Here is a 27,033-nt window from a genome sequence, read left to right on the forward strand (position 1 = left end):
TTATATGGGGGCAAGATTATGGTTTATTTCGCTTCCATTGTATTGTAAAGTCAGACACTTGAACTTTATTATAGGTTACTGGATTATTGGGCTCTTCTGTCCAGCCTAGAACGATTATGCTTCCTTGAAGAAATTGTAACTAATGGCAGAGACATGGTTAACAATTTAAAGGACATATTTAGTAAGCGGTGCTAAGCAATAAAAAATGGCCCTAAATGTTGTTGAATTACTTCTTTTTTTTTTTTTCTACCAAAGCAGAAACCTATGAGTATTTTGTCCATGGTGAGCTGACACTGGGAAAGTATTTTCCTTTATTCTTGTTACTCCATTTTGTGTGCTGAGGACATTACACAATGTGCCTACCCCTCCCCTGATTGGTCCTTTGACAGCAGAGAGTTAGGCTAGGGATGGATGAAATATGTGTTCCACATGCACTGCTCCAATTCAGAATCCCCAGTGAAAAGAATGAAAATGTAAGAAACCAAAACAGCCCAAGTGTGAGAACATTAAAAGATGCCAGTTACATGATGTTTTTTTTGTGTGAGCTAAGTGGGGATACCTGTTTAAGCAGATCATCAAATAAGTCCATACTCTGAAAACCCTGCATTTTCTGGTGTGCTAAAGATTTGCAGCTGTGTGTGTGTATATGTGTATATATATATATGTAACACCTTTCCCCCCCCCCTATCGCAGATTGGGACCATGTGGGAAATACAATTGTGTTACCGGGTGTGGTGCGTTACCTGATAGGCTCACAGAAGACCTGAACCTCCGCCACTGGGAGCCTGGGGTTACCTGATTCGTCGTACACAGCGCCTCCACCTGTAAGGGTTCCCACCTGAGTGGGATGGTCCTCTTACAGGAACCACAAAAATAAGACACGCACACAGTGTATGCTAATAACTGTTTACTATTGCTAATACTAATAACTTTGGTACCTGTACCACACAGAATAATGCATATAGCCGTACACATACTGCTGCGACACACTTTATTCGAGCAAATACCCAGTATGTACCTGGCAGATACCTGGAATGCGCCGCTCTTCACCTCTGACAAGCCCCGTTGCGTTTGCCTTCCCAGCCTGGGTTCATGCCTGGCTGACAGGCGGCTGATCTGTTAAATGATAATGATTAGTATTTAATAGGCTGCAATGCTTCGCGTGTCTACCAGATGGCATAAATTCATGAATTGTAATGCAGTATATATATATATATATATATATACTGTGCAGTATTGCAGCCAGCGGGAATAAAATGCTTCAATCCCTGCCAGGAAAATAACGCAATGCACTCGGGCAGAAAACAGTCACAAACCTCAATACACCCGGGTATACCCGAATTCGTGGGACTAGCCGAGCTCGAATAAAGTGTGTCGCCAGTGTAGAAGTGCACCGGGTGCACACATCAACATAAGTATTCCCCAGAGTACCTTATGTCCAAACCCACCCACGTGTGATGGAGATAGCGCTATCCCTGGACGTGTTGGTGCACTATTTATAGATACCTGCCCGGGGCTTCAGCCCGCGGGTACCGCTATACAACCGGTATGGATCCGTCTGATCCGACGTGATGTCCGCCTACGCGTGGGGTGACTTCCAGCGTGGATAATATCACCACAGCTCCACACTGTCTGTACCTTGACAGGGATCCGCCTGTAGCCGGCAGGTCACAGTCACTGCTTGGCTGGGCCTCCACGAAGATAGTCTCTATGTAACTGAGGGGTCTGAGCCCAGACCCAGCAATCAGGCTGCTCGACACTGAGGGTGTCCTAACTTAACCAAATAGCTAAAGGGGCAGATCTCCTTACGTAGGGCCTGTCCCTGAAGCAACCACAAACTGGGGAATGGTAACTTATCTGGGACCTCTGGGGGTAACTAGGCCTAGTGCTAGGGGCTACTGCTCCCTGCACACACACACCCTAACTCCCCCAGCTCCCAGCTCCAACTGCAACTGCCAACTGCAACTGCTGAGATTCCTTGAGCCCTATTGGCTGTTCTGGGTCACCTCGGGCTTCCTCCCTAGGCCTCATGGGAATTGTAGTCCCACGGAGGCTATAGCTGCATTGGGGCCGCGTGTGTGCTCTTACTGTGCATGCGCGACTTCCTAATGGCCTCCGCAACTCCCTAGTCTCTTCTGCGCAAGCACGACCACTGCGCATACGCGCGCCTTTGTAATGGCGGCCCCCGCTAGCCGGGTGCACCGCCGAGACTCCCAGGACCCGGAGCGCTCCCTGCTCCGGCCCCCACCCTTGCAAGCAGCCGGCGGGTCCGTCGCTGGCTCCGGCGGCACTCGCGACTGCGCTGCCCGCAAGGAGGGGGATCTCGAGAAGCTCAAGGGAACCGGGGCTACATATATATGCTCCCGGAAGAAGCCTTACGGTGAAATGGCCGTCGGAGTATCTATACCACTCACTTTCCTGTGTCCCACCGCTGCACCGTGCTGACCATCTCCTTGTTTGGAGCTTTGCTGCTGAAGCTGTTTTGTCCGGTCTCTGTGACTGCTGTATGATCGCTGCCTGATGCGAACAGTGAGCGGGATGCCGGGGGCTTTCATTGCCTCTTACTTACCTCTGTCTTGGACTCCCCTTCTCCTCCGGATGTCTGGTGCAGCGTCATAGCAAGTATCTGGACATTTCTTTGCTCCACGGTAGCCGTTGGGACACTATCATTTTTGTCTGCCACAGCTTATATCAGTAACACCTAGCTTTGGCATTAGGGAGTCATTTTCTCATGTTTTTCTCCCTTGTTTTCTCTGCTGACTCATTGTTTACATTTTAGTCTTTGAGGGGACCCCACCTCTGCACATTTTAGACATTTATTTTCTGTCTTTCTCTGGCTCTTTATTATAACTGCCAGGGTTTAGCCACCACCTTCTGGCTACTCAGCATCTAGGGTATTCATTCATTATATTTTCATTGTTGCTCTTTTCTCTGTGTTTATTTGAGTTTGTGTAGATATTGTTTTTTTCAGTCATTTGTACTATCATGTGTTGCTGATCGTCCGATCTCCATTGCATTTCCAGGGGAAATTACTTTCCCCTGAATTTGCATTATCATACCCATGTATTTTGCATGTTATATACAGTATTTTGTGTCCCTACATTTTTATTGTGTATTCTTTGGTTCAGCAGTGTTGATTAGTATGTGTTTAGGTATATTTTAATATTATTTTTGTGTTTTGTATTGCTAATAAAATCCATTTTGTACTTTCACATATTTTATGTGTGCTTTCAACAAACCCTGTTTTTTTCTTTTTGTGTTCTTATATATATATATATATATATATATATATATATATATATATATATATATATATTTCTTTTTAAAGAGCTCTCCATATTTTAAATGGGAATCTCCATAGCAACGCTTATCATCTCTTCCGAGAATAAGATATGGTAAAAGCTCCTTTGTTGTTTTGCATTTCAGGAGATAGATTTGATTGTATAGGCCCGTTTTACAAACTCATTCCACTTACAGAAGTAACAGATAGCCTGACTGATGTTTCTGCTATTGGTACAGAAGCGAGACTACTTTTTATTGCAAGCTAAGTGTCGTCTTCAATGAATCGGAACAAATCTACTTAACTATGCAAACATTTAATTTAAAGCTTGTCTGAATTATTCCCTAACATATTAGAGGTTTCTTTTACTGTAGGTGCAGTCAGTCTTGTGGCAGCTGCTGCATAATGTATCCAGCATCAATTGATGCCTATGGTTGAAAAAAATCCCTTTTCAATATGAAGAGTATTCCAGGTTTCCCTAGGGTTATTTTCCCGTCTTTACTGCTATGATAAGCAGTCGATGAAAGTGTGAGTAGTCCATCACATTGTCGTATCGTTTGCTTGTCCACAGTCCTGCTGCTTCTTACATGTGTACAACTCCATTGCCGAAAAGAAATTCTTTAATTAAAAATGAACACTTATTTTATCTTGTGCTTGAACCCGTGATGGTTTTCTCCTATTTGTGAAGTAGACTTGGGACGCACATTATTTCCATGAACCCCTTCGGTGCCCTATACGACGTATGTGCCTCCCTGGTGGCCCTCATGATCAGCAGCGAATTTGAAAATTTGCCGCCCTTTGGCACTTACGTGTGGTGGTCGCCTCCTTGCTGCCACCTCCCTTCTCCATCTGAATCACAGCGCGAAATGACGACGCTGATGTCACCAACGTAACGTTGCACGGTGTCGCGTTGCCATAGTAACGCAAAGTCACGTCATCATTTGACACAGCGACACACATGGCAACGAGACGCTGTGTGACGTTATGTTGGTGACGAATGACGCTGCGATTCGAAAGAAAGAAGATGGCAGGAAGGAGGCGGTCACCGCATGTAAGTGCCTTCCCATCAGGCCAGAGAGTGCAGCAAATGTATATGGTGCGGACATTTTTGCCGCCCCAAAATGTTGCTCCCCGGGTCTGATGGGAAATCTGCCACTGCTTATGATGTAAGCGTTACATGATAGCTGCTTTGCTCGTGTTTGCGATTTGATCATAGACTACATTGAAGGGCTGGAGCCTTCCTCTTCACTTCCGGCCTGGCCGCCAGAACCAGGAAGTGATCACGTGATCCATCGGGGCTGGAGGGTCCATGGCCACAGAGTTGGCAGGATCCTCTGTCATTAAAGGGGTTAATCCGTTCTAGTGGAATTTTGCTGCATGTTACACCAGGAGTGCTCCACTCCAGTCCTCAAGCCCCACCAACAGGTCAGGTTTTCAGGATATCCCTGCTTCAGCAGAGATGGCTCAATCAGTTCCTGCTTCAGCAAAGGTGGCTTAATCAGAGGCTCAGTCTTTGATTGAGGCTCTGATTGAGCCACCTATGCTGAAGATGGGAAATCCTAAAAATCGGACCTGTTGGGGGGGCTTGATAGCTGGAGTTGAGCACCCCTGAGTTACACCATACCTGACAAGTAACATCAGGTTAAGAGTGTGATGATGATCCGGTGCTGGTCCTTTTTTACCGTTACATCTAATCTCAGACTTGCTATTAGAGAGGCTTGGGGTTCCTTACAATGCATCTGATCTCAGACGCGCTATTAGAGAGGGTTGGGGATCCTTACAATGCATCTGATCTCAGACGCGCTATTTGTGAGGATTCGCCATTCTGGTTGTTCTGTCCCCTTAACCCTTACCCGCTCGTCTGGTTCCTGAGGCACTCAAGAGGGGCAGCCTAGCTCTGGTGCTCATGCGCAGTGCGCGGGTTCCGCCGGTCTCCGCTATTCCTGGGTCCAGGGTGCACTCTCTTGCCTCTAGCATTGACACGAGACGCATGCGCGGTGCGCGGTCTCCCCGGTGGTCTGCGGTCCCTGCCTCTCGTTCCCCGCCCTGACGTCAGAGCTACACGGCGCAACACTACCCCACGCTCCTCCTCTGTCTCTGCGTGGCCTGTATCCGATCTCCGCCCCTGTACTGAAGCGGGTGTTGTGGCGCGCACGACCGGGTCACCTGCGTGTTGCACGCGGCACGCGCGCCCTCTATGGAAGCTCCACCTTGGTCTCAATCGGCTGTGTAATAGGACGCACCTGCGCAATCCAGCAGCCTATCAAAGAGGGCGGTTCTGCTTCCTAAATGCCTCCCATTGGTGGGAGGTCCTTTAACTATGCTGTCTAAACTCTCATTCCTCGCCGAGTATAATTTCTGTTTGTGACGCTGAACCTCATCACTTCTAGCCTGTTTGCCTCTTACCTTGCTGCCTGACCCTGCCTAGTACCTTGGACTTCATGATACTCTGCTGCACTGACCCTGGCATTGGATACGACGACTCTGCTCTCTCCTGCACTGACCCTGGCTTTGGATACGACGACTCTGCTCTCTCCTGCACTGACCCAGGCTTTTGCTCTACGACGACTCTGCTTTCTCCAATCCTGACTCTGGCTACTTCCCACAACAATCCGCTACGCTCCACTCCTAGACCCGGCAAGTACCACTTTTACGCTGTCTTCTATAACCCTGACACGGCTTGCAATATTATCCTACACTCTAGACCAGGGCTGCACAACATAGTTTAACAAGTTTAAAACAAGTTTAAAAAAATGGCGGCGATCCCCCCCCTCTTCCCCCTTCTCGTGCGCGAGTCGGCGGCGGTGGTGCGCAGGGGCAGCAGCAGGACGCGGCAGCCGTGAGTCATTTATTTTTTTCAATAGCAGGATGCCGGGATTGGAGGTCAGAGCCGGGGGCGGGGCTTAGTACCGGGGAGGATGTGCTGAGCTAAGGTGTGTCGGGCTGCTGCAGGGGTGGGAGTGAAAAACGGGCTGTGGGTGGGTGGGAGTGAAAAACGGGCTGGGGGTGGGTGGGAGTGAAAAACGGGCTGGGGGTGGGTGGGAGTGAAAAACGGGCTGTGGGTGGGTGGGAGTGAAAAACCGGGCTGTGGGTGGGTGGGAGTGAAAAACGGGCTGTGGGTGGGAGTGAAAAACGGGCTGTGGGTGGGAGTGAAAAACGGGCTGGGGGTGGGTGGGAGTGAAAAACGGGCTGGGGTTGGGTGGGAGTGAAAAACGGGCTGGGGGTGGGTGGGAGTGAAAAACGGGCTGGGGGGGTGGTAGTGAAAAACGGGCTGGTGGGGGGGGGGGGCAAATGGTCTGCTGTGGGGTGGGGCAAACAGAGTGGTGTGGTGGGGGGAGAAGGGATGGGTTAGAAGGGGGAGAGAGGAGGCGGGGGGGAGAAGGGGGAGAGAGAGGAGGCAGAAGGGGGAGAAGGGAGGGAGAGGGGGGAGAAGGGAGGGAGAGGGGGGAGAAGGGAGGGAGAGGGGGGAGAAGGGAGAGAGGGGGGGAGAAGGGAGAGAGAGGGAGGCAGAAGGGAGAGAGAGGGGGGGAGAAGGGAGAGAGAGGGGGCAGAAGGGAGAGAGAGGGTGCAGAAGGGAGAGAGGGTGCAGAAGGGAGAGAGGGTGCAGAAGGGAGAGAGGGGGCAGAAGGGAGAGAGTGGGGGCAGAAGGGAGAGAGGGGGGAGAAGGGAGAGGGGGTGGAGAAGGGAGAGAGGGGGAGCAGAAGGGAGGGGGGGGCAGAAGGGAGCCGGGGCAGAAGGGAGAGAGACGGGTAGAAGGGAGAGAGACGGGGAGAAGGGAGAGAGGTGGCAGAAGGGAGAGAGACGGGGAGAAGGGAGAGAGACGGGGAGAAGGGGGAGAGAGAGAAGAAGCAGAAGGGAGAGAGAGGGGGGAGAAGGGAGAGAGAGGGGGAGATGCGGGGAGTGGATGAGATGAGGAGGGGAGATGCGGGGAGTGGAAGAGATGAGGAGGGGGAGATGCGGGGAGTGGAAGAGATGAGGAGGGGGAGGTGCGGGGAGTGGAAGAGATGAGGAGGGGAAGGTGCGGGGAGTGGAAGAGATGAGGAGGGGGAGGTGTGGGGAGTGGAAGAGATGAGGAGGGGAAGGTGCGGGGAGTGGAAGAGATGAGGAGGGGGAGGTGCGGGGAGTGGAAGAGATGAGGAGGGGGAGGTGCGGGGAGTGGAAGAGATGAGGAGGGGGAGGTGCGGGGAGTGGAAGAGATGAGTCACTGTCATCCACCCACCGCCATTCACCCAACTGTCATTCACCCACCCAGTCACTGTCATTCACCCACCCACTCACTCACCCACCCACCCAGGCAGGCAGTCACATGTCTTTTGTTGAAAATATAAAAAATAAACAGGTTGCATTGTAATGTTTTTTTCTGTATCACAATAAGAAAACAGTTAAGTAAAAGTTGCGCGCTAAAATATATTTTTTCGTGGTAGGTGCGCTATGGGTTCGGGGGGGGCCCTGCTCCTTTCATTTGTCCCGGGCCCCATGATTTCTGTTGACGGCCCTGTGGGTGATGTGAGGTGCATGAGGGGGGAGGGTGATGGGAGGTGCAGGGGGGAGGGTGATGGGAGGGGTGATTTGAGGTGCAAGGGGGGTGATTTGAGGTGCAAGGGGGGTAATTTGAGGTGCAGGGGAGGGTCATTGGAGGTGAATGGGGTGTGATTTGAGGTGCATGGGGGGTGATTTGAGGTGCAGGGGGGGTCATTGGAGGTGCAGGGGGGTCATTGGAGGTGCAAGGGGGTGATATGAGGTGTATGGGGGGTGATTTGAGGTGCATGGGGGGTGATTTGAGGTGCAAGGGGGGAGAGTGATGTGAGGTGCAAGGGGGGTGATTTGAGGTGCAAGGGGGGAGAGTGATGTGAGGTGCAGGGGGGAGAGCGATGTGAGGTGCGAGGGGGGAGAGGGATGTGAGGTGAAGGGGAGGGTGTGATGTGTGCGCTGTGCAGGGGGGCATTGTGTGTTTGATGTGGAGGGGGAGTATTATGAGGGGGAGAGATGGGGTTATGAGAGATAGATGGGGAGTATCGCAAAGGTTGATAGTGAGGGGTTCTTGGGGAGATATGATGATGATGATGAGGTGCTGGAGGAGAGATGGTGATGGTGATGGTGATGATTTTACCCGTGCGGCCTAATTTTTTTTCCCTTGGAGCAGTTCGGCCCTTCTCACTTTACGAGTTGTGCAGGCCTGCTCTAGACGCACCCTCGCGGTTGTGGTCGGCGTTCTATACCAATCCCTACCTCAGCCCCGCAGTCGCGCCTTGTTTTGTGGTGAGCTACGCGTTACAGTATGCTCGGCCACACAAACTTCGACCCCCGCTGAGGTAGGAAAAGTCCTGAGCACGCCAACGCCCTGTCAAATCTTGAAAATAAATGGGAGTCTAATGACCAAAATTTGAGAACCCTCCAGGAGGACTTTAGAACCTTATCCCTCCATCTACAAGGGCCACGCACTGATCCCGCGCAATTGGTCACTAGTACCTCTCTCATGCCTTCTTATCTGTCCGAACCTCGGCTTCCCACGCCCAATCGGTATGGAGGAAATCCTCACGAGTGTCGGGGTTTCCTTAACCAATGCTTCATTCAGTTTGAGATTATTTCTTCCCGCTTCTCTTCTTCTCGTTCCAAGGTAGCCTACATAATCTCTCTCTCCTCATAGATGATGCACTTGCCTGGGCTTCTCCCATATGGGAGCGAAGATCCGACCTCAATCAAAGCATTAGAGCCTTTACCAAGGAATTCCGCAGGGTGTTCGATACACCGGGTCAAAAGGTATCTGCAGCTTCTGCTCTATTCTTTATTTCTCAGGGTAACCGCCCAGTCGCTCGTTATGCACTCGAGTGTAGGACCATTGCCGCAGAGACTGAATCATTGTCTGCTGCCTTCTGGCAGGGATTGTCTAAAACCGTGAAAGATGAATTTGCGACTCACGACCGGCCTACCGATCTGGAGGATCTCATTGTGGTCTGCATCAAGGTGGACCATCGCCTTCAGGAGAGAAGGACGGAGAGACGACTTGTAAGGTCCCGCGCTGCGGGGAACCCCGCTCTTGGCGCTCCCTTACCTTCTACCACCACCCGAATCCTCGGCGTCGTTCCTCTGCCGTCGGCGTCACCCCCGCGGCTGCTCTCCCTCTTCCATGTCACGCGCGTCACCATTACAGGGACGCGCGGACCCAGGCAATTCATACCCGGCATCCTGAATGTAGTCCCGCCTCCTCCTTGCGGGCCTGCGCACTAGCGCGCTCCACAGCCCCAGGTCTACCCTGGCCAGCCCCCAGGCCCCTCTCCCCTATCAGGATGAATCCCTGGACCGCACCTCCGCTCCTCCCTTCCCCTGATAGGTTTCTGCCCACTATTTAGCTCTGTCTCCCCATTCTCCCAGTGCTCTGCATAGCTACTGTACCTTGGTGCTGTCTGCTTCTGCTTGGCTCTCTTGTTTTTTTAGCCCCTGTTCCGGTCCCCGGATTCTCTGCTGACCTCCCTGGATTTTCACCTTGGCTTTTGATACTCGACCACGCTGCTTTCTGGACCCCCTGGATCTGGCTTACGGACTCTCCTCCATGCTGTCTTCTATATCCCTTGGACTTGGCAAACGGATCTTCGACGACGCAGCTCTCTCATCTCCACGACCTTGGCTTACGAACTCTCTACGACGCAACCATCTCTACTCCTTGACCATTGGCTTATGGACTCGACCATTCTACGCCGGATTTGTCAAGTACCTAATTACACCTATTTTTGTCCCCGGACCAGCTTCGCTACTTACCACATTCCGTTCCACCTCAGTACCGGGGTCTCGTCTGGTTTGCGGGCAGGCCGAGCGTTATACAACTTCATCGCACGGCCCCTACCAGGATAAGCCCCAACCAGGTGGGTCAGTTTGATTTACCTGTCCCAGACTCATCTGAATCTATGCAGTTGGGAGTCACTACGCTCTCACGTTCAGAGAACAACGCCGCATAGACGCTGGACTTTGTCTATATTGTGGGGGTCCTGGACATTTCGCTTTCTCTTGCCCCAACAAGGCGGAAAACGCAAGGTTCTCATGAGGCCTAGGGGAGTCTTATTGGGAACGATCTCTTTATCCCCTATAGCCAATCCCCTATTCCAATCCCACAAAGATCCTTGTGCCTATCTCCTTGTCGGGTAAGGGATTTTCTGTATCCACATTGGCCTTTCTTGATTCGGGTTCCGGGGGCAACTTAATTGATCAGAGCTTTGCAGAGAACCATAAGATTCCTCTAGTGTGCAAGAAGAATCCTATTGCCTTAGATGGTAGACCGCTTCAACCTGCATTCATCTCTTTGGAGAACCAGATTATTCAGCTAAGGTCTGTAAACAACCATCTGGAAGATATTTCTTTGAATGCCATTCAGACTCCTTCTATTGCAGTCATCTTGGGACTACCCTGGCTACAAATCCATAATTCGCGGATTGATTGGTTGAACAAGGACCCTATTCAGTGGAGTCCACACTGCGTTCAAAATGGTCTTGAGGGCTCAACCAGCGTTTGTGCAACTACTGTACCTTATCTGAAGACAAGGATAGGGTACAATTGCCGGAGGAATACATCGACTTCAAGGATGTCTTCGGCAAAGTCAAGTCTGAAATACTTCCTCCACATCGTCCCTACGATTGCCCTATCGAATTGCTTCCCGGTACCTCACCGCCTAGAGGAGCCTCTTACCCTCTGTCTATGCCTGAAACTAAAGCCATGAAGGAATATATTGCTGAGAATCTTCTGAGGGAGTTCATCCGCAAGTCCACATCTCCCGCTGGAGCCAGGTTTTTCTTCGTAAAGAAAAAAGATGGGACCCTGCGACCTTGTATTGACTATCGAGGTCTCAATAAAATTACTTGTTGCTAAGCTCCCCTTTACCCTTGAGGTGGATGCATCCGACGTCGGTGTAGGCGCTGTTCTTTCCCAGAGAAAAAATCCTCAGGCCAGGCTGCATCCTTGTGCTTTTTTCTCCAAACAATTTTCTGCAGCTGAACGTAATTATGATATTGGTAATCGTGAACTCTTGGCCATGAAACTCGCATTAGAAGAATGGAGACACCCTTTAGAAGGAACAGAGATGCCTATAACAATTCTTACGGATCACACGAATTTGTTTTACATCGAGGGAGCTCATCGCCTGGGAGCTCGCCAAGCCAGATGGTCACTCTTCTTTTCAAGGTTCAACTTTATCTCCTACCTTCCTGGGACGAAAAACGTCAAAGCAGATGCTCTGTCTCGTCAGTTTTCTCTTGTGGATAATTCTGAGGATCAACTCAAGTTTATTCTTCCATCTAGACTAATTCTTTCTTCCACTAACTTTGAGGCTTTCATGGATATTGTTCTTCAACAAAACCAGATTCCTGATAACCTTACAGTTCCTGAGGGCCGCCTGTTTACTTTGCGCACACGACAATGAACCTGCACATCGAAAGTGGCCTCTCGGTTTCAGGTCGGTGTTTACAAATCCCCACCTCAGCCCCGCGGTCGCGCCTCGTTTGTGGTGAGCTACGCGTTACATTATTAGAGAGAGTGTAACGAGTGCTCGCCACAAACAGGATGGGACCGCGAGGCTGAGGTGGGGATTTGTAAACACTGACCTGAAGCCGAGAGGCCACGTCCGATGTGCAGGTTCATTGTTGTGTAGCCAGGTCAGAGTTTGGAGACGTAAGGTTGTAGATATACTCGCCATGGTCGAGGGTAGGAGATTGGAGCGTATTTGAGGTCACTTGGTCGAGGGTAGTAGAAGGTAGAGTGCTAGATATCCAAGTCAAGGTCAAGGGTAGTAGAAGGTAGAGTCCTGTGGTCCAGTTCACTCGAATGCAAGACAGAACAAGGCACAGAAAGGCAAGGCAGGACAGGGCATAACAGAGTGCTTGTGACCAGCACAATGTCACAAGTAAAGAACTATTGTGCTCAGCCGATTTGCAGAGGCAATTGCTGAGCATATAAAGGAGAAACAGCTAATAGGTGAACAGCTGCACAGCAGAAGCTGATACTAGAATCAGGCCACTAATTTATTGCTGGGCGGGGTGTGCACAGCAGGCACTAATGAAGCTCCAGCTGTACCAAAGTCTGGATCAAACTCGGGCGGCGGAGCCTGTACCCAATGTTGACATCACGGGGGACATCAACAGAGGGTTGGGGTTCCTTACAATGCTTCTGATCTCAGACGCGCTATTAAGGAGGGTTGAACGCAGAATTTCACAATATAATTATAGGGTTACAAAACCAAAAAAATTAAACGCTGGTGTCGCCATTTGTTGCAATTGACTTCAACTTGCAACTAGCGCAGTGCGTGCTGTTTACTTGTTGGCTGCTTCCTGGAAAGGACCTTTTATTCATTGCATTGTAGTTCCCCTTATTTTTTTTTATATCTTAAAAAAAAAAAAAAAAATTAAATTTAGTTTTTTCTTCTTTATATTACTGACTATTCAGGGAACATATTTTGTGATATCCTATTTCATTTTAATGTCTACTGACATCTACTCATTGGGCCAAATATAAGGTGTGTAATTCTCTCCCCTTTGACAAATCCAGCCAATATAACTATAGGTTAAGAGTGCATACTGTACAATTGGGTCATCCCCCCCCCCCTGTCATTGGAGGGATTATGTTCTATATCCGTATATGTAACACCCAGGGAGCTATTTAACAAAACGGGAGTCAAATCTACACAACATTATCTGAGGAGAAATTCCCACCAAGGATTAGACGTTTTTCTTTGATAAACAGGGTGCTGTTTCACTCCAGGTTTCCAGCCAGGAACCTTCATGTATTATCCCCAATGTTTCATGCTACATTCATGAAAGCCAAGCTGCCAGTTAAATGGTCCTTTTTCATACGTGGTCCTATTTACATTCTGATCATGTAGTGTGGAATCATTCGCCTGTTTTCTGCCATCAACATTGCAATAGCGGCTTAAAGAAATCAGAAGCGAGAACTGCAATGGCCGAGTTACTGCTTAATATACAGAAAAGGAAAAAGGAATAATCCCCATAGCACAGGGTATTATTACCTGGAAGAGTCACAGTACTGATGGCTTGTTAACAAAGGGATTATCACTGTTACTTTACTTATTATATTTATTTGTATTACATATTTTATTATTATTATTGAAACTCTCCTCAGTGCCCACCGCCCCGCTCTTCCCTCTGAAGGGGATGGGTAAAAATGAGTCTGATGTATTTTTTTTTTCTTTTTAAATAACTGGGTCTGTTGCCTAAATTTAACACATGAAATCTGGGTAAATAACATGTCTTTCAGTGCAGTATTTTATGGATTAGCACCACTTAGTATGTATGTATGTCTTTATTTATATAGCACCATTAATGTACATAGCGCTTTATAGCAGTAATACATGTGACAATCATATAAATAACAAATAACACGTAATGGGAATAACTGCTTAAGACATAAAAGTAACATTTAGGAAAGGGAGTCCCTGCTCTGAAGAGCTTACAATCTAATTGGTTGGTAGGAATAATGTACAGAGACAGTAGGAGGACATATGATTCCTTAAGCATGTATGTCTTAAGGTGGGTCTTAAAGGTGGATAGAGAGGGTGCTAGTTGGGTATTGAGGGGAAGGGCATTCCAGAGGTGTGGGGCAGTCGGTGAGAAAGGTTTAAGGTAGTAGAGGGCTTTAGATACAAAGGGGGTAGAGAGAAGACATCCTTGAGCAGAACGCAAGAGTCAGGATGGTGCACAGCGAGAAATTAAGGCTGAGATGTAAGGAGGAGCAGAAGAGTGAAAAGCTTTAAAGTGATGAGGAGAATTGAGTGCGATTTGATTGGAAGCCAGGAGAGGGATATCACAAAGTCCAAGGCAGGGTCAGGCAGCAAGGATAAGAGGCAGACAAGGCAGGGTACTGGATGCAGTGAGATGCAGCGTCACAAAACACTGGTTATGCTCGGCAAGGAAGGGAAGCTCAGACAGGGTATAAATAGGACCTCCCTCCAATGGGAGGCAACCAGGAAGTGGAGGAACCCTCACTGATAGGCTGCTGGATCGTGCAGGTGCGTCCTATTGCACAGCCGATTAGGAGTGGGGGTGGGACCTCTAGAGGGCGCGCGCGTAACCCGCGCATCACGCTGGGGACCCGGTCGCGTGCCACTCGTGCGCGCCATGGCACCAGCGTCTGTGTGGGGGCGGAGGCGGGACCCGAGGCGAGAAGGGAGGGACTTGTGTGACCGCTGTGCCGCGTACGTCCTTTGTCAGAGCGGGGGCGGAGACCACATGATGCTGGAGAGAGTGCGAACCGTGCATGCGTCGCGCATCATTGCCGCTGGGGAGAGTACGTACCCATGACACGGAAACCACAGAGACAGACGGAGCCCGCGCACTCCGCATGCGAATCCTGATGGACAGGTTAAGGGGACAGAACCGTCGGAATGGCGAATCCTCACAGCGCGCACGTCCATCGCAAATTTGGGTTGTGCGGTGGGAGTTTTCAAACTGAAAACTCCACCGGTGGCAAAGTGCAGCGTTGTCGCTTCGATATTTTGCCAGCACAACCCAAATTGAAATTTGGGGCTACAGTCGCGTGACGCGAGCTGATTCAGCCAATAAAGGCGAACCAGCTCCATGACGCGTTCGTTACATGCCCCCGCCACGCCCCCAAAACTCCGCGACCTGACTCCTGCAGTTTGAGCAGAGATCGCTGGGCTGCAGGAGTGCGCGGGGGGGGCGCGAATGCTAGTAAGCAGACGTAGCGCCCTGTCTGAGCTAGCCGTAAGGGGTCTCATCAGGTTGATGGATATTTTCCGTATCTGTCACCTATAAGTATTAAATACAAATATAAAGTTACACATGGGGTTTGATTTCATCTGGATGTTTCCTTTTGTGTACTGTCACTGTGGGTCCAGCAAGTTATTGTACAGCCATAATGTTATTGGTTCTCTTATAATAAGGACAGGGTGAGATAACAGTAAAGAACATATTTGATTGACAAACACTTGACCTTCTGAGGCCCCTAAGAAATTGAACTGGCGCATGGCACCTTTGAATGTGCTTAGATTTAAGAGGGCCCATTGAGAAAAAGATCAAGCCTACAAGACACCTTGCAGGAAGTTTAGAAGTATAAAACTGACATGATGTTGTTACATTTTTTTTATGGACACATACACATACAAATCTATGACATGGGGAACAAAAGCCTTGATCTCCCCAAGCTGTCCATGACAGAAACCCAAACCCTGCCCTCGTTACTGTATATCAAGAGTTAACTTTCTTTTCATGTTGCATTGTATAAAATGGGAATATCCTTCCTATTGGCCGCGTGACTGATGGAGATTTAACACTCTGTTTAGTTTTCCCCTGCTGCGGATGGTACCGGTGCTGCCTTCAGCCGTAAGTACTTTAAGAACCACAGGGGTAAAAAAAGAGAAAGGAGTAGCGGGAACCGCTCCAGTAAATGTATTTCAAGTCAATGGCAGTTTCCAAAAGTTGTATATTGAAGATTAGTCTCCAGCGTAAAGGGGTTATTTACTGACGTCTCACAGCAACAGCAAAACTGGGACACAAGAATTGCATCAGGTTTCTCAAAGAAAAATTCCAGTTGATTTCAGTATGATTACTTTTCTTTGACAAGTATGTATTTGCCCCAGTTTTGCAGCCCAGGAGGCTTGAGTAAATGCACCCAAAAGCTGGCGTTGTGAACATTGTTTGCCTGTGAAAAAGTTGCAAACAGGGAATCTTAATGTGCCAAGAAGTTCCAATGAACTTAAAATGATCTTGTTTTTACGATTTAAACACACACACACACACACACACACACATAGACAAGAACACTATTCTTGTGCTGTCTTTTTCTGATAGTTGAGTCATGAAGACTCAAATTAGGCTAGGCGAGAGTGACCTTCAGATCGTTGAATGTTATTCTAGGGTTGTAACTTCCTAGATGATTAGTGTTAAGGTTAGGGTTAGGTTTGTTTCTGGAGAGATTTTGTTAGTATGACAGCTCCTGGGTAGAGTTACTATGGTCTTGAACTTTCTCCATTGGTAGACTGTCTGACAGTGTATTGGATTGGTGGAGCCCCAAATCTTTAGAAAGGGCTTTGTAACCCTTTCTAGGCTCATGAGCATCAATAACTGCTTTCCTGAGGTTCTCAAAGATTTCTTTTGATCGTGGCATGACATGTTTCCACACACCTGTATGGTGAAGACCAAACTCGAAAGTTTCTAATCTCTATATACTGGATATTTAAGAAAAGATTAATTTTTATTCAAGGTTATCATGGAAAAACTATGGAACTTACGTAATTATGATCGGGGTTCACATACTTTTTCTTGCCACTGTGGAGATATATATATATATATGTATATGTGTATATGTATATGTGTATATGTGTATATGTATGTATATATGTATGTGTGTGTATATATATATATATATATATATATATATATATATATATATATATATATATATATATAATTATTAAGGTTATGGTGGGTAAAAAAAGTGACAAAAACCCTCCACAGTAAAGCATAAAGCAACTGTAAATATTACTGTATGTTCATTTGCATGTCTTAGACAGGTCTGCAACCCTGTCTTTCCCCATTATCGCCCAGCATACAGCGCTTCCACTGCAGTAAGGGATTCTGGGAAATGACATGCAAATGAGCACTCAGTGCCACCTTTTGTCTCAAGCTCGTATTACACAAGCAAATCCTCAAGCCAATGCATGCTGTTTTAAACACAGCTTTTAGACAGAGGCTGGGATGAGATGCAAAGGCATTAAACCCACTCACAGACATGTTTCAACCTTGATGGGTATCATCAGTGTGAGGTTGGTTGTAATGGCTAAGCTGGTTTTGAGACTATAGACTAGGTAATCACCACAATGGGGAAGGTCCCATTCTGTAGGACCGAAACGTTGGGTTTCTGGATGTATTTTTGCTATCTTACTATATATTTCTGAAAGCGTCCTATGTGGCTATGTCTGTATGTGTCTCCCTGTGTGTCTCCCTGTGTCCCTAGGGGCAATCCCATTGGACCTTGGGCCAGGCCAATGAGATTGCTCCCTTGGGCCGCCCGCCCCCGCACACCTCTCATTGGCCTGAGGCGGAGTAACGGGCCAAAGGGGACACACACACACACACACCCCTCTGTCCTCCCCCCCCCATCACGTGCGCCGCCCTGCACCGGCTCCCGGACGGAGGGGAAGCGCGGCCCTCCTGCCCCTGCCGCCAACTGCAGGTTCCTCCCCCCTCGCTCTCAACCGGCTCCCGGAAACACGGAAGATAAGCGCGGCACGGCCCTCCTACCCCAGCCGCCAATGCTCCCTTACCTCCCCGGCGCTACCTTAACTCCCCGGCGCTCCCTTAACTCCCCGACGTTCCCTTAACTCCCCGGCGCTACCTTAACTCCCCGGCGCTACCTTAACTCCCCGCCCGCTGGGGGGGCCAAGCAGCCTCCTCGGATCTCTGTCTGTGTGTGTGTGTGTGTGTGTGTGTGCCCTTCACCCCCCCTGCCCTTCACCCCTACCTCTGCCCTTCACCCCCCCTACCCTTGTCCTTCACCCCCCCTACCCTTGCCCTTCACCCCCCCTACCCTTGCCCTTCACCCCCCCTGCCCTTCACCCCCCCTGCCCTTCACCTCCCCTGCCCTTCACCCCCCCCACCCCTGCCCTTCACCCCCCCCACCCCTGCCCTTCACCCCCCCCCACCCCTGCCCTTCACCCCTGCCCTTCACCCCCCCACCCCTGCCTTCACCCCCCCACCCCTGCCTTCACCCCCCCCACCCCTGCCTTCACCCCCCACCCCTGCCCTTCACCCCCGCCCTTCACCCCCGCCCACCCCTGCCCTTCACCTCCCCCCACCCCTGCCCTTCACCCCGCCCCTACCCATGCCCTTCACCCCTGCCCTTCACCCCCGCCCCCTACCCCTGCCCTTCACCCCCCCTACCCCTGCCCTTCACCCCCCCTACCCTTCACCCCCCCTACCCCTTCCCTTCACCCCCCCTACCCCTGCCCTTCACCCCCCCTACCCCTGCCCTTCACCCCTCGCCTGCCCTTCACCCCCCCCGCCTGCCATTCAGCCCCCCCACGCCTGCCCTTCACCCCCCCCACGCCTGCCCTTCACACACACCCCCCGCGTCTGCCCTTTGACTGACGCACGCACACAAACCCTGACAGGCGCACGCAGACAGACCCTGACTGATGCACGCACACACCCTGACTGATGCACGCACACACCCTGACTGACGCACGCACACACCCTGACTGACGCACGCACACACCCTGACTGACGCACGCACACACCCTGACTGACGCACGCACACAAACCCTGACTGGCGCACGCACACAAACCCTGCCTGACGCACGCACACACACACACTGACTGACGCACGCACACACACACTGACTGACGCATGCACACACTGACTGGCACACGCACACAACCCCTGACAGCCGCACGCACACAACCCTTGACAGCCACACGCACACACACCCTGATGCACACACACACACACACACACACACACACACACACACACACACACACACACTGACTGACACACACACTGACTGACACACACACACACACACACACACACTGACACACACACACACACTGACTGACACACACACTGACTGACACACACACACACACACTGACTGACAAACACACACACTGACTGACACACACACTAACTGACGCGCGCGCGCACACACACCCCCCCCCCACACACACACAGTGACTGACGCACGCACACACACACTGACTGACTGCCGCACTCACGCACACACTGACTGACGCGCACACAAACACTGACTGCCGCACACACACACTGACTGAGGCGCACACGCACGCACACACTGACTGAGGCACACACACACGCACACACTGACTGTGTGTGTGTGCGTCAGTCAGTCTGTGTGTGTGTGTTTGTGTTTCTGCGTCAGACTCACTGACGCGCGCGCGCACACACACAGTGACTGACTGACGCACACACAATGACTGACGCACACACACTGCATGAAGCTGTAAAGGGGGACAAACAGAGCTGTAAAGGAGGGAGGGGGGGGACTGGATTGATGTGAATGGGGGACAAACAGAGAGAGGGGGGAGGAGAGAGGAGAGAGAGAGGAGCGGGAACATTACATCCCGGGCAACGCCGGGTCTCTCAGCTAGTCACTAATACACTTTGATTTTCAACATTGACTGCTGTCTCTTGTTTACCAATCCTTGGAACGGTAACGTATAAATATATATATATATATATATATATATATTTGTTAGAGCCCAGCAGCGCTTTATAATTTTTACAAACTACAATACAAAATTAATACAGGAAATATAATACAGATGGGATATGTATGTATGTCTTTATATAGCGCCAAAAGTGTACTCAGCGCTTCACAAAGAATACAGTACAGGGAATTATAATAATACAATAAGTGCATCAAAATCAGACAATAGGAAAGGAAATCCCTGCTCTGAAGAGCTTACAATCTAAGAGGTTTGATGGGAAATTTAAGAGACAGCAGGTGAGGGAATAAGTGCTGTAGATGGCAGTGCTTGGTCACAATGGGTATTAGGAGTGACTGAGTGTAGGACAGTAACCATGAGTGCAGGCTATTGGGTTGCTTGGTTTGTGGGGCAAGTTTTAAGGTTAGTCAGTATTAAATTGTGAGGGTTAACACAATTTACAGGGGAGGAGATGGCACAGAGGCATGGGTGAGATCAGGTGTGTATGTCTGGGTTCAGGCCTAGGGGAGATCCCCAGCAGCAGGAAGGAGTACAGTAGATAGAGGTTGTGAATAGAGGATTTCTGTGGGTGTTTTTTATTGAGAGGTAAAGAAGTTGATGGAAGAAAGGTGTATAAATAATGGTGGAGGGGGGAGTGGGGAAGTTGGAGAACAGTGTTCTCACAGTTGCAAAGTTGGTGTTCAGAGTCCAGATGTTCCTCAAATCTTCACCTCCAATTGCAACTCCAAAATTAACTCTACCAGACACTTTAAATGTGACACGTACTGTAAGATGGGACACACAGCCTAGATGGATGGTCTTAAATACTCTAAAACACAGCCACTTCACTAACAATTAAGGGAGGGGTTTGTCTATTCAGCTCAAGGAAACATACCCCGATAGTTAATTAAATCATAATTTCTCTTGCAATTGATGGTAGGAGTACACATTAAGACATACATGTAACATTGGGGAGGAGGGGGGGAAAGAAGCCCAGCTGGAGTTGCTTCAGGCACCCACTACGGAGGTGAATATCTCGGAATCAGGGGGTACCCGGAGCTGAAATAAACCTGGTTCAACTCTGGAGACCCCCTGTTTCAATCCTATTACACTACAAAACAAAATGTGCAAAATAAGACACTTTTGCAGTTTGAAAAATCTGGTGGTGTCACATCTGCTTTGCAGTAGAATACATAGAGTATATGCTTGTATATAATAAGTGAATGTATGTATGTATGTGTAACGCACTTTCCCCCACCCCCTGGGAGATGTATGTTGTGCGATGCGATACCTATGGCTCACAGGAAACCAGAGCCTCCACTGCTGGGAACCTGGGGTGTACTTGAATTGGAGCTCGGTAGCGCCTCAACCTGTACGGGATTCTACTGTGTGGAATTACCCCGTTACAGGACAATAAAGAATATACACATGGAAAGCATAACAGTTTACTATATGTCACTAATAAAGTACAACTACCCTTCAGGCCTCCAGGCCCTTGGGCACCCAACCAACCCGGTGTCCGCAAGGTCAATACCCCAACCCAATGTATGGTACAGCGCTGCCCAGTTAGGTGTAAGAGTGAGTTGGTGCACTTTGTTGGGTACCTGCTGGGTGTGTCCACACTCGGGCGCTCTGATGCTGTATTGCGGATGATAGGATCCACGGATCCGGTGCCGTAACCCGCGACGCCTCAGCCTCTACGTTGGGTGGGTCCCACGTGGATGGTACCACCTTAAGGCTGCGGTCCCAGTGCCATCGAGACCACAGACCCCTACACACACAACCTACCCCTTCCTTGTCCCAGCTCCGACTGACGTGGATGCAGCGCGCGAAATGTATCAATGTAGAGAGCAGGGGATTGCTGCAGCCCTATTGGCTGATCTGCGCCATGTGGTATAATGCCCCTTTGCATTATGGGGCTTGTAGTTCCCCACAGAGCCCGCTACCTAATTAGTGCCTCGCGCGCCTACGACTGTGCATGCGCGGAACCTCGCGCATGCACAATGTAATCCAAGATGGCGGCGCCCTGCAGAGGGAGCCGCCGGAGCCTCCGCCGAGCTGATCGCCGCTCATACTTCCCCGCAGTGCCGTCCGCACCTGTTCCTGCCTCCGCTGCTGGCGTGACCGCGCCGGGAGATAAGGGGACACAGGGCACCAGGAGGACCCTGCTATATATGTATGCAGTGGTTTGAAAAAGAAAGTACACCCTCTTTGAATTCTATAGTTTTACATATTAGGACATAATAACAATCATCTGTTCCTTAGCAGGTCTTAAAATTAGGTAAATACAACCTCAGATGAACAACAACTCTTGACATATTACACCGTGTCATAATTTATTTAACAAAAATAAAGCCAAAATGGAGAAGCCATGTGTGAAAAAACAAGTATATCTTATGATTCAATAGCTTGTAGAACCACCTTTAGCAGCAATAACTTGAAGTAATCGTTTTCTTTATGACTTTATCAGTCTCTCACATTATTGTGGAGGAATTTTGGCCCACTCTTCATTACAACGTTGCTTCAGTGAGGTTTGTGGGCATTTGTTTATGCACAGCTCTCTTAAGGTCCAGCCACAGCATTTCAATCGGATTGAGGTCTGGACTTTGACTGGGCCATTGCAACACCATGATTCTTTTCTATTTCAGCCATTCTGTTGAAGATTTGCTGGTGTGCTTGGGATCATTGTCCTGTTGCATGACCCAATTTCGGCCAAGCTTTAGCTGTCGGACAGATGGCCTCACATTTGACTCTAGAATACTTTGGTATACAGAGGCGTCCATGGTCGACTCAATGATTGCAAGGTTCCCAGGTCCTGTGGCTGCAAAACAAACCCAAATCATCATCCCTCCACCACCGTGCTTGACAGTTGGTATGAAGTGTTTGTGCTGATATGCTGTGTTTGGTTTTCGCCAAACGTGGCGCTTTGCATTATGGCCAAACATCTCCACTTTGGTCTCATCTGTCCAAAAGACATTGTTCCAGAAGTCTTGTGGTTTGTTCAGATGCAACTTTCCAAACCTAAGCCATGCTTGTACTGTCATGAACTTTAACATTTAACATGCTAACTGAGAGTCTGAGATGTAACTCTTGGGTTTTTTGCAATTTCTGTTAGCATTGCACGGTCTGACCTTAGGGTTAATTTGTTGGGATGTCCACTCCAGGGAAGATTGGCTACTGTCTAGAATGTTTTCCACTTTTGAATAATCTTTCTCACTGTAGAATGATGGACTATAAGTTGTTTGGAAATGGCCTTATAACCCTTCCCAGATTGATGGGCAGCAACAATTGCTTCTCTAAGATCATTGCTAATGTCTTTCCTCCTTGGCATTGTGTTAACACACACCTGAATACTCCAGACCAGCAAACTGCTAAAACTTCGGCTTTTATAGAGGTGGTCACACTTGCTGATGATCAATTAATCAAGGGCATTTGATTAGCAGCACCTGTCTGCTACTTAGCATCTTAATTCCAATGGAAGCAGTAAGGGTGTACTTAGTTTTTCACACATAGCTTCTCCATTTTGGCTTTATTTTTGTTAAATAAATCATTACCCGGTGTAATATGTCATGTGTTGTTGTTCATCTGAGGTTGTATTTACCTAATTTTAAGACCTGCTAAGGAACAGATGATTGTTATTATGTCCTGATATGTAAAACCATAGAATTCAAAGAGGGTGTACTTTCTTTTTCACACAACTGTATATCCTTGTATGGTATGAGACTTTTAATGGTTCTCTATTGTATATTCTGAAACTGTGCGTTGTTGTAAGTTTGTTGTAGCCTTTGGTAACCTCTGGCAGCTATAGTTTTCTTTGAATTTTATTGGTTGTATCTCTGAGCATCTAGAGACTCTTGTAGAGGATTGATGGCGCTTTTACTACGTGACACAATGTTGTCACATACTTTACAGTACATTAGGTATACATCAAAGCTCAAACATGTAATATATCAGAGAATGTTTTTTTGCATCATTAGTAACTTCTCATTAGCAGTTAGTTATGTTGGATGTGTACAATTAATTGCAGTGGGGTTATTTCAAGACTTTGGATGTTTTCTACCTTAAGCATGTGTAACTGTGTTTCCCCCCCTCCCCCCCCAATTTCACATAGGGTCTCCTAAGGGAACTAGCTCTCTGGTTACATGGATCTTGTTGGTGCATACCTGCTGGTAACAGGAGGCCCTGAGTCTCCCGCGATGACATGGGGAATAACAGGACAGGCTTCTGGGGCTGTGCCCGAATTCTTCTTACTGGTGCAGCGCCTCCATCTTGTGCAGCCCCCAGTTGTGTGGGATGGAGTACCTGCAAAAGAGTTGTATTCCCCTCCTCCCAATATACTCCACTCTCAGACAGGAGGTACTGTATAGATAAAAGCAGATGTTCTTTATTGGTCCTTCCTGATTCAGCACAGTCTCTATCACAGCACACAGCAATCAAAGGTTGTCACCTTCAGGATGTCACTGGACATCACTCCTAGTCAGAGCCCTAGGAGCTGTCCTTGCTCTTCCCTTACCCCCCTGTGGAGTAAGAGGAATATCTCTCCCCTCTCCCAGAGGGAGGGCCTCAAGCGTACCAGAGCCCTGGCAGCTTGCTGGAACCGACTATCCTCTCCCAAAGCTGGAGAGGAACTCTCTAAAACAGGAAGTGGTAATTCATTTAGTACAGACCCAGTAGCCCCACCCCTATGCCCTTGACTGACACAAGGCATGAGCACTACCTTTTCTGACCAACTAAATTACAGTGAGTAGGGAAAACCCATATTTACTCCTGGTTACCTGCCCTTACCAGGGATTATTGCACAGGAGGAGGACAGAATAATAGCCCAAACCTACCAGGGCTATCTATACATGTTTAACGGTAAGTTTTATGTTATCAACGTATTATTTTTGTATAGCTGTGACTTGGAAGGGCAAGTACCCTGTTTGTTTGTTTTTTCTTTCTCCATTATACCATCGTATAGCATGATTTCCACCCTTTTTGCTAACACTGATTGTGTTATTCTGTATTCTAATTTGACTTCAGTGGAATTGTAATATACTGCAAATAACGTATTCTCTTCCTATTGTTGCTGTTTGTTTCTGAGAAAGTAACTCAAAGGTAAAGAAATATGGAAGATCAAGAATTCCAAGTGTGGTTGTTTTGAGATGGACTTACTAATGTGGATTCCAGAAGTATTCTTAGTATTTATTGTGTCAACATCTGTAAACATTTTAAAATAATTGAACAGTGTATCTGTGTCTTCAATTTACGCTTTTTTTTTTTTTTTAGGAATTTAACAATGAATTCAACACTGGAAACTAAGAGCCAGATGTATTCGCCCCACTCGCACGCATTTATAGATTTGACTGCAGATTTTACAGCCGGTAAGTAACTATTTAACAAATGTATGAATACAGACATCATTGAAATGTAACCCAAAGACTACAATGACCTGTGGCCCTCACATGGTCCCAGTGGGGTTAAAGGCATGTCTGCAGATATGTTTTCAAATTATGTCTTTCTGCAGAGTGACTAAAAGTGTGGAAATGTCCCTCTGTTTAGATTCCTCTGATGTGTCCCCTCTTAGATATTTTTGAGTTTGAGGAAAGCCGTGGAGACAATCTCACCAGTAGCGCAACCAGGAAGGATGCCAGGGTGCATTTGCACCCAAGAATTGCTATAGCGCTTAAAAAGGCCCCGCCGTCTTCGCCTTCAGCAATGAAACTGATTGCTGTGCGAGAGAGCGGGGCTCTGTTAAAGAGCAGCCCTCCTCTATCTGCATCACGGCATCATGTGCCGCTGCGTCATCATGGCGATGCGTGACACAGCGTCATCACATAGCAACGCGCCACCACGTAACGTCATTATGTCATGTCGCCTCCGCCACTCCACCCCCCAATTAGATTTTTTTATTGGGCCCCTGAATCACACCATTATAAAGTGTGCAGGTTTTCTGGATTGTGTTTTGGTTCTTGTTTCAGTTGTGTTACAAAGTTCACTCAGAAGTTTAACTTGAATGACCTTTGACAAGTTCGGATTTCAAACCAGCGATCTTGCCCATCCTTGTAGCAGAATCCCACCTCGCCATTTCTAGCCACTCTAGCTGTGAAGTGGTTCAAATGGTAGTCCTATTTTTGTACACGTTGCATTCATTTGACCTTTTTATTGTCACAATTACATGCCTGATTTTGAACTCGGCTAAAAGTTTTCTTGCTTTAGAGAAACATCGGTGTGAAAACATTTTTTTCAAGTGACTAAGAACCGGTCGCCATTGTGCTAACGAACTCGCCATAATTACTGCACATTTGCAATGTTTGCTGCATTCTTTCTTCAGTCACGTTGTATTCGTAGCTTGTACTTAAATAGCTGCAGGTATTGAGTCTTCTGGGATATTTGTCTTTACTCATTTTGCAGTTTTACTTGCAGACTTCAATTTATAAAGCTGATAAACCTGTCTTCAGTTAAAAAAAAAAAAAAATCATTCAAATGGTCAAGAAGATGAGTTATTTTGCTGTTGTGTTCAATATACACTACAGTATAATGCTATATGGGACTGACCCTATTATAAAGGTAATCCAAGCATCTTTTATTTTAAAATATGTAAATATATATTTAAAATAAAACACACATTTAGGATATTGCTTGGATTGGTCCTTTAACTTTACTATGTACAAGCAACTGAGGTTCCAAAAATTGTAGTGTCTGCTTTAATTATTACAGACCACATATCTTTAATTTAAATTTTCGTTTACTTTGCGTTCTATCTGGCAGTTTTATTACCAACATTAGATTTTACAACTATAATCGTTATGCTCCCTAGGAGTCTGCTGAAGCGTATAGGTTCCGCTTATTGTTTATATTGCTTGGTGCACTGTGAATATGAACAGGAAAGTTAGGAATGAAAATAACCAATATCTGCGGAGCGCAGAGGTGACTGCGGAGCGCAGAGGTGTCTGCGGAGCGCAGAGCACTACTCGACAAATTCACAGTGATATTCGTTTTGCGCCTGAACACTGACATATGTATGCCGATGGGCAAGAATGTCTTGCTGCCTGACTACCTATAAACTTTCTGCTCTTCCTTGTTTCTCCTGAGCGCTAGTGATTTGTTCTGTGACCTCCCAAAAAGTTTATCTTTTAAATAGTTTTGAATACTTGTAATGTTTTCTTTCAGGGTAGTTATATAGGGAAAATATTTTGTGAGCACAAAATGTAACCCTTTCAGTGCCACAGGTGGGCACCAAGACACTGATCGCTTATTGAATAAGGGCTAATACATATAAAAAAAGATTTCCAATGTTGGAATATAGTTCTGCTCCATTCTATTGGATAGGACCAATCTTCTCCAGCGATGAGGAAGACGCCTTTACAGCATAAGAGACGTAGGTCCATTTTTACTTAACGGCGTTATCCCATAAGACACCATTCAAATGAATGGGATGTGAGGTGTCCTTTCCGGTCCTTAAGGTACTGTATTTATGCAACCAGATCAGAGTTTCATGAGACCCGAGGAGAATAAAAACAAGCACAACTACTTAGATTGTAAGCTCTCCGGGGCAGAGCCTCCCTTTGCCTTATGTTTTTACTTGCC

The 27,033-nt window shown here is 48.0% G+C and overlaps 1 protein-coding gene across 1 annotated transcript in view; it reads left to right on the forward strand.

Annotated features, from left to right (window-relative positions):
• The window catches only part of ITFG1 (integrin alpha FG-GAP repeat containing 1), a 300,241-nt gene that overhangs the window by 27,832 nt on the left and 245,376 nt on the right, over nucleotides 1-27,033 (forward strand). Inside the window, exon 6 of the mRNA XM_075576274.1 lies at nucleotides 24,733-24,827. Within this exon, the coding sequence (XP_075432389.1) occupies nucleotides 24,733-24,827 (95 nt within the window). The remainder of the gene's footprint in view (nucleotides 1-24,732; nucleotides 24,828-27,033) is intronic.

The sequence above is a fragment of the Ascaphus truei genome, chromosome 19 (genome assembly GCF_040206685.1).
Source record: "Ascaphus truei isolate aAscTru1 chromosome 19, aAscTru1.hap1, whole genome shotgun sequence".
Classification (NCBI taxonomy): domain Eukaryota; kingdom Metazoa; phylum Chordata; class Amphibia; order Anura; family Ascaphidae; genus Ascaphus; species Ascaphus truei.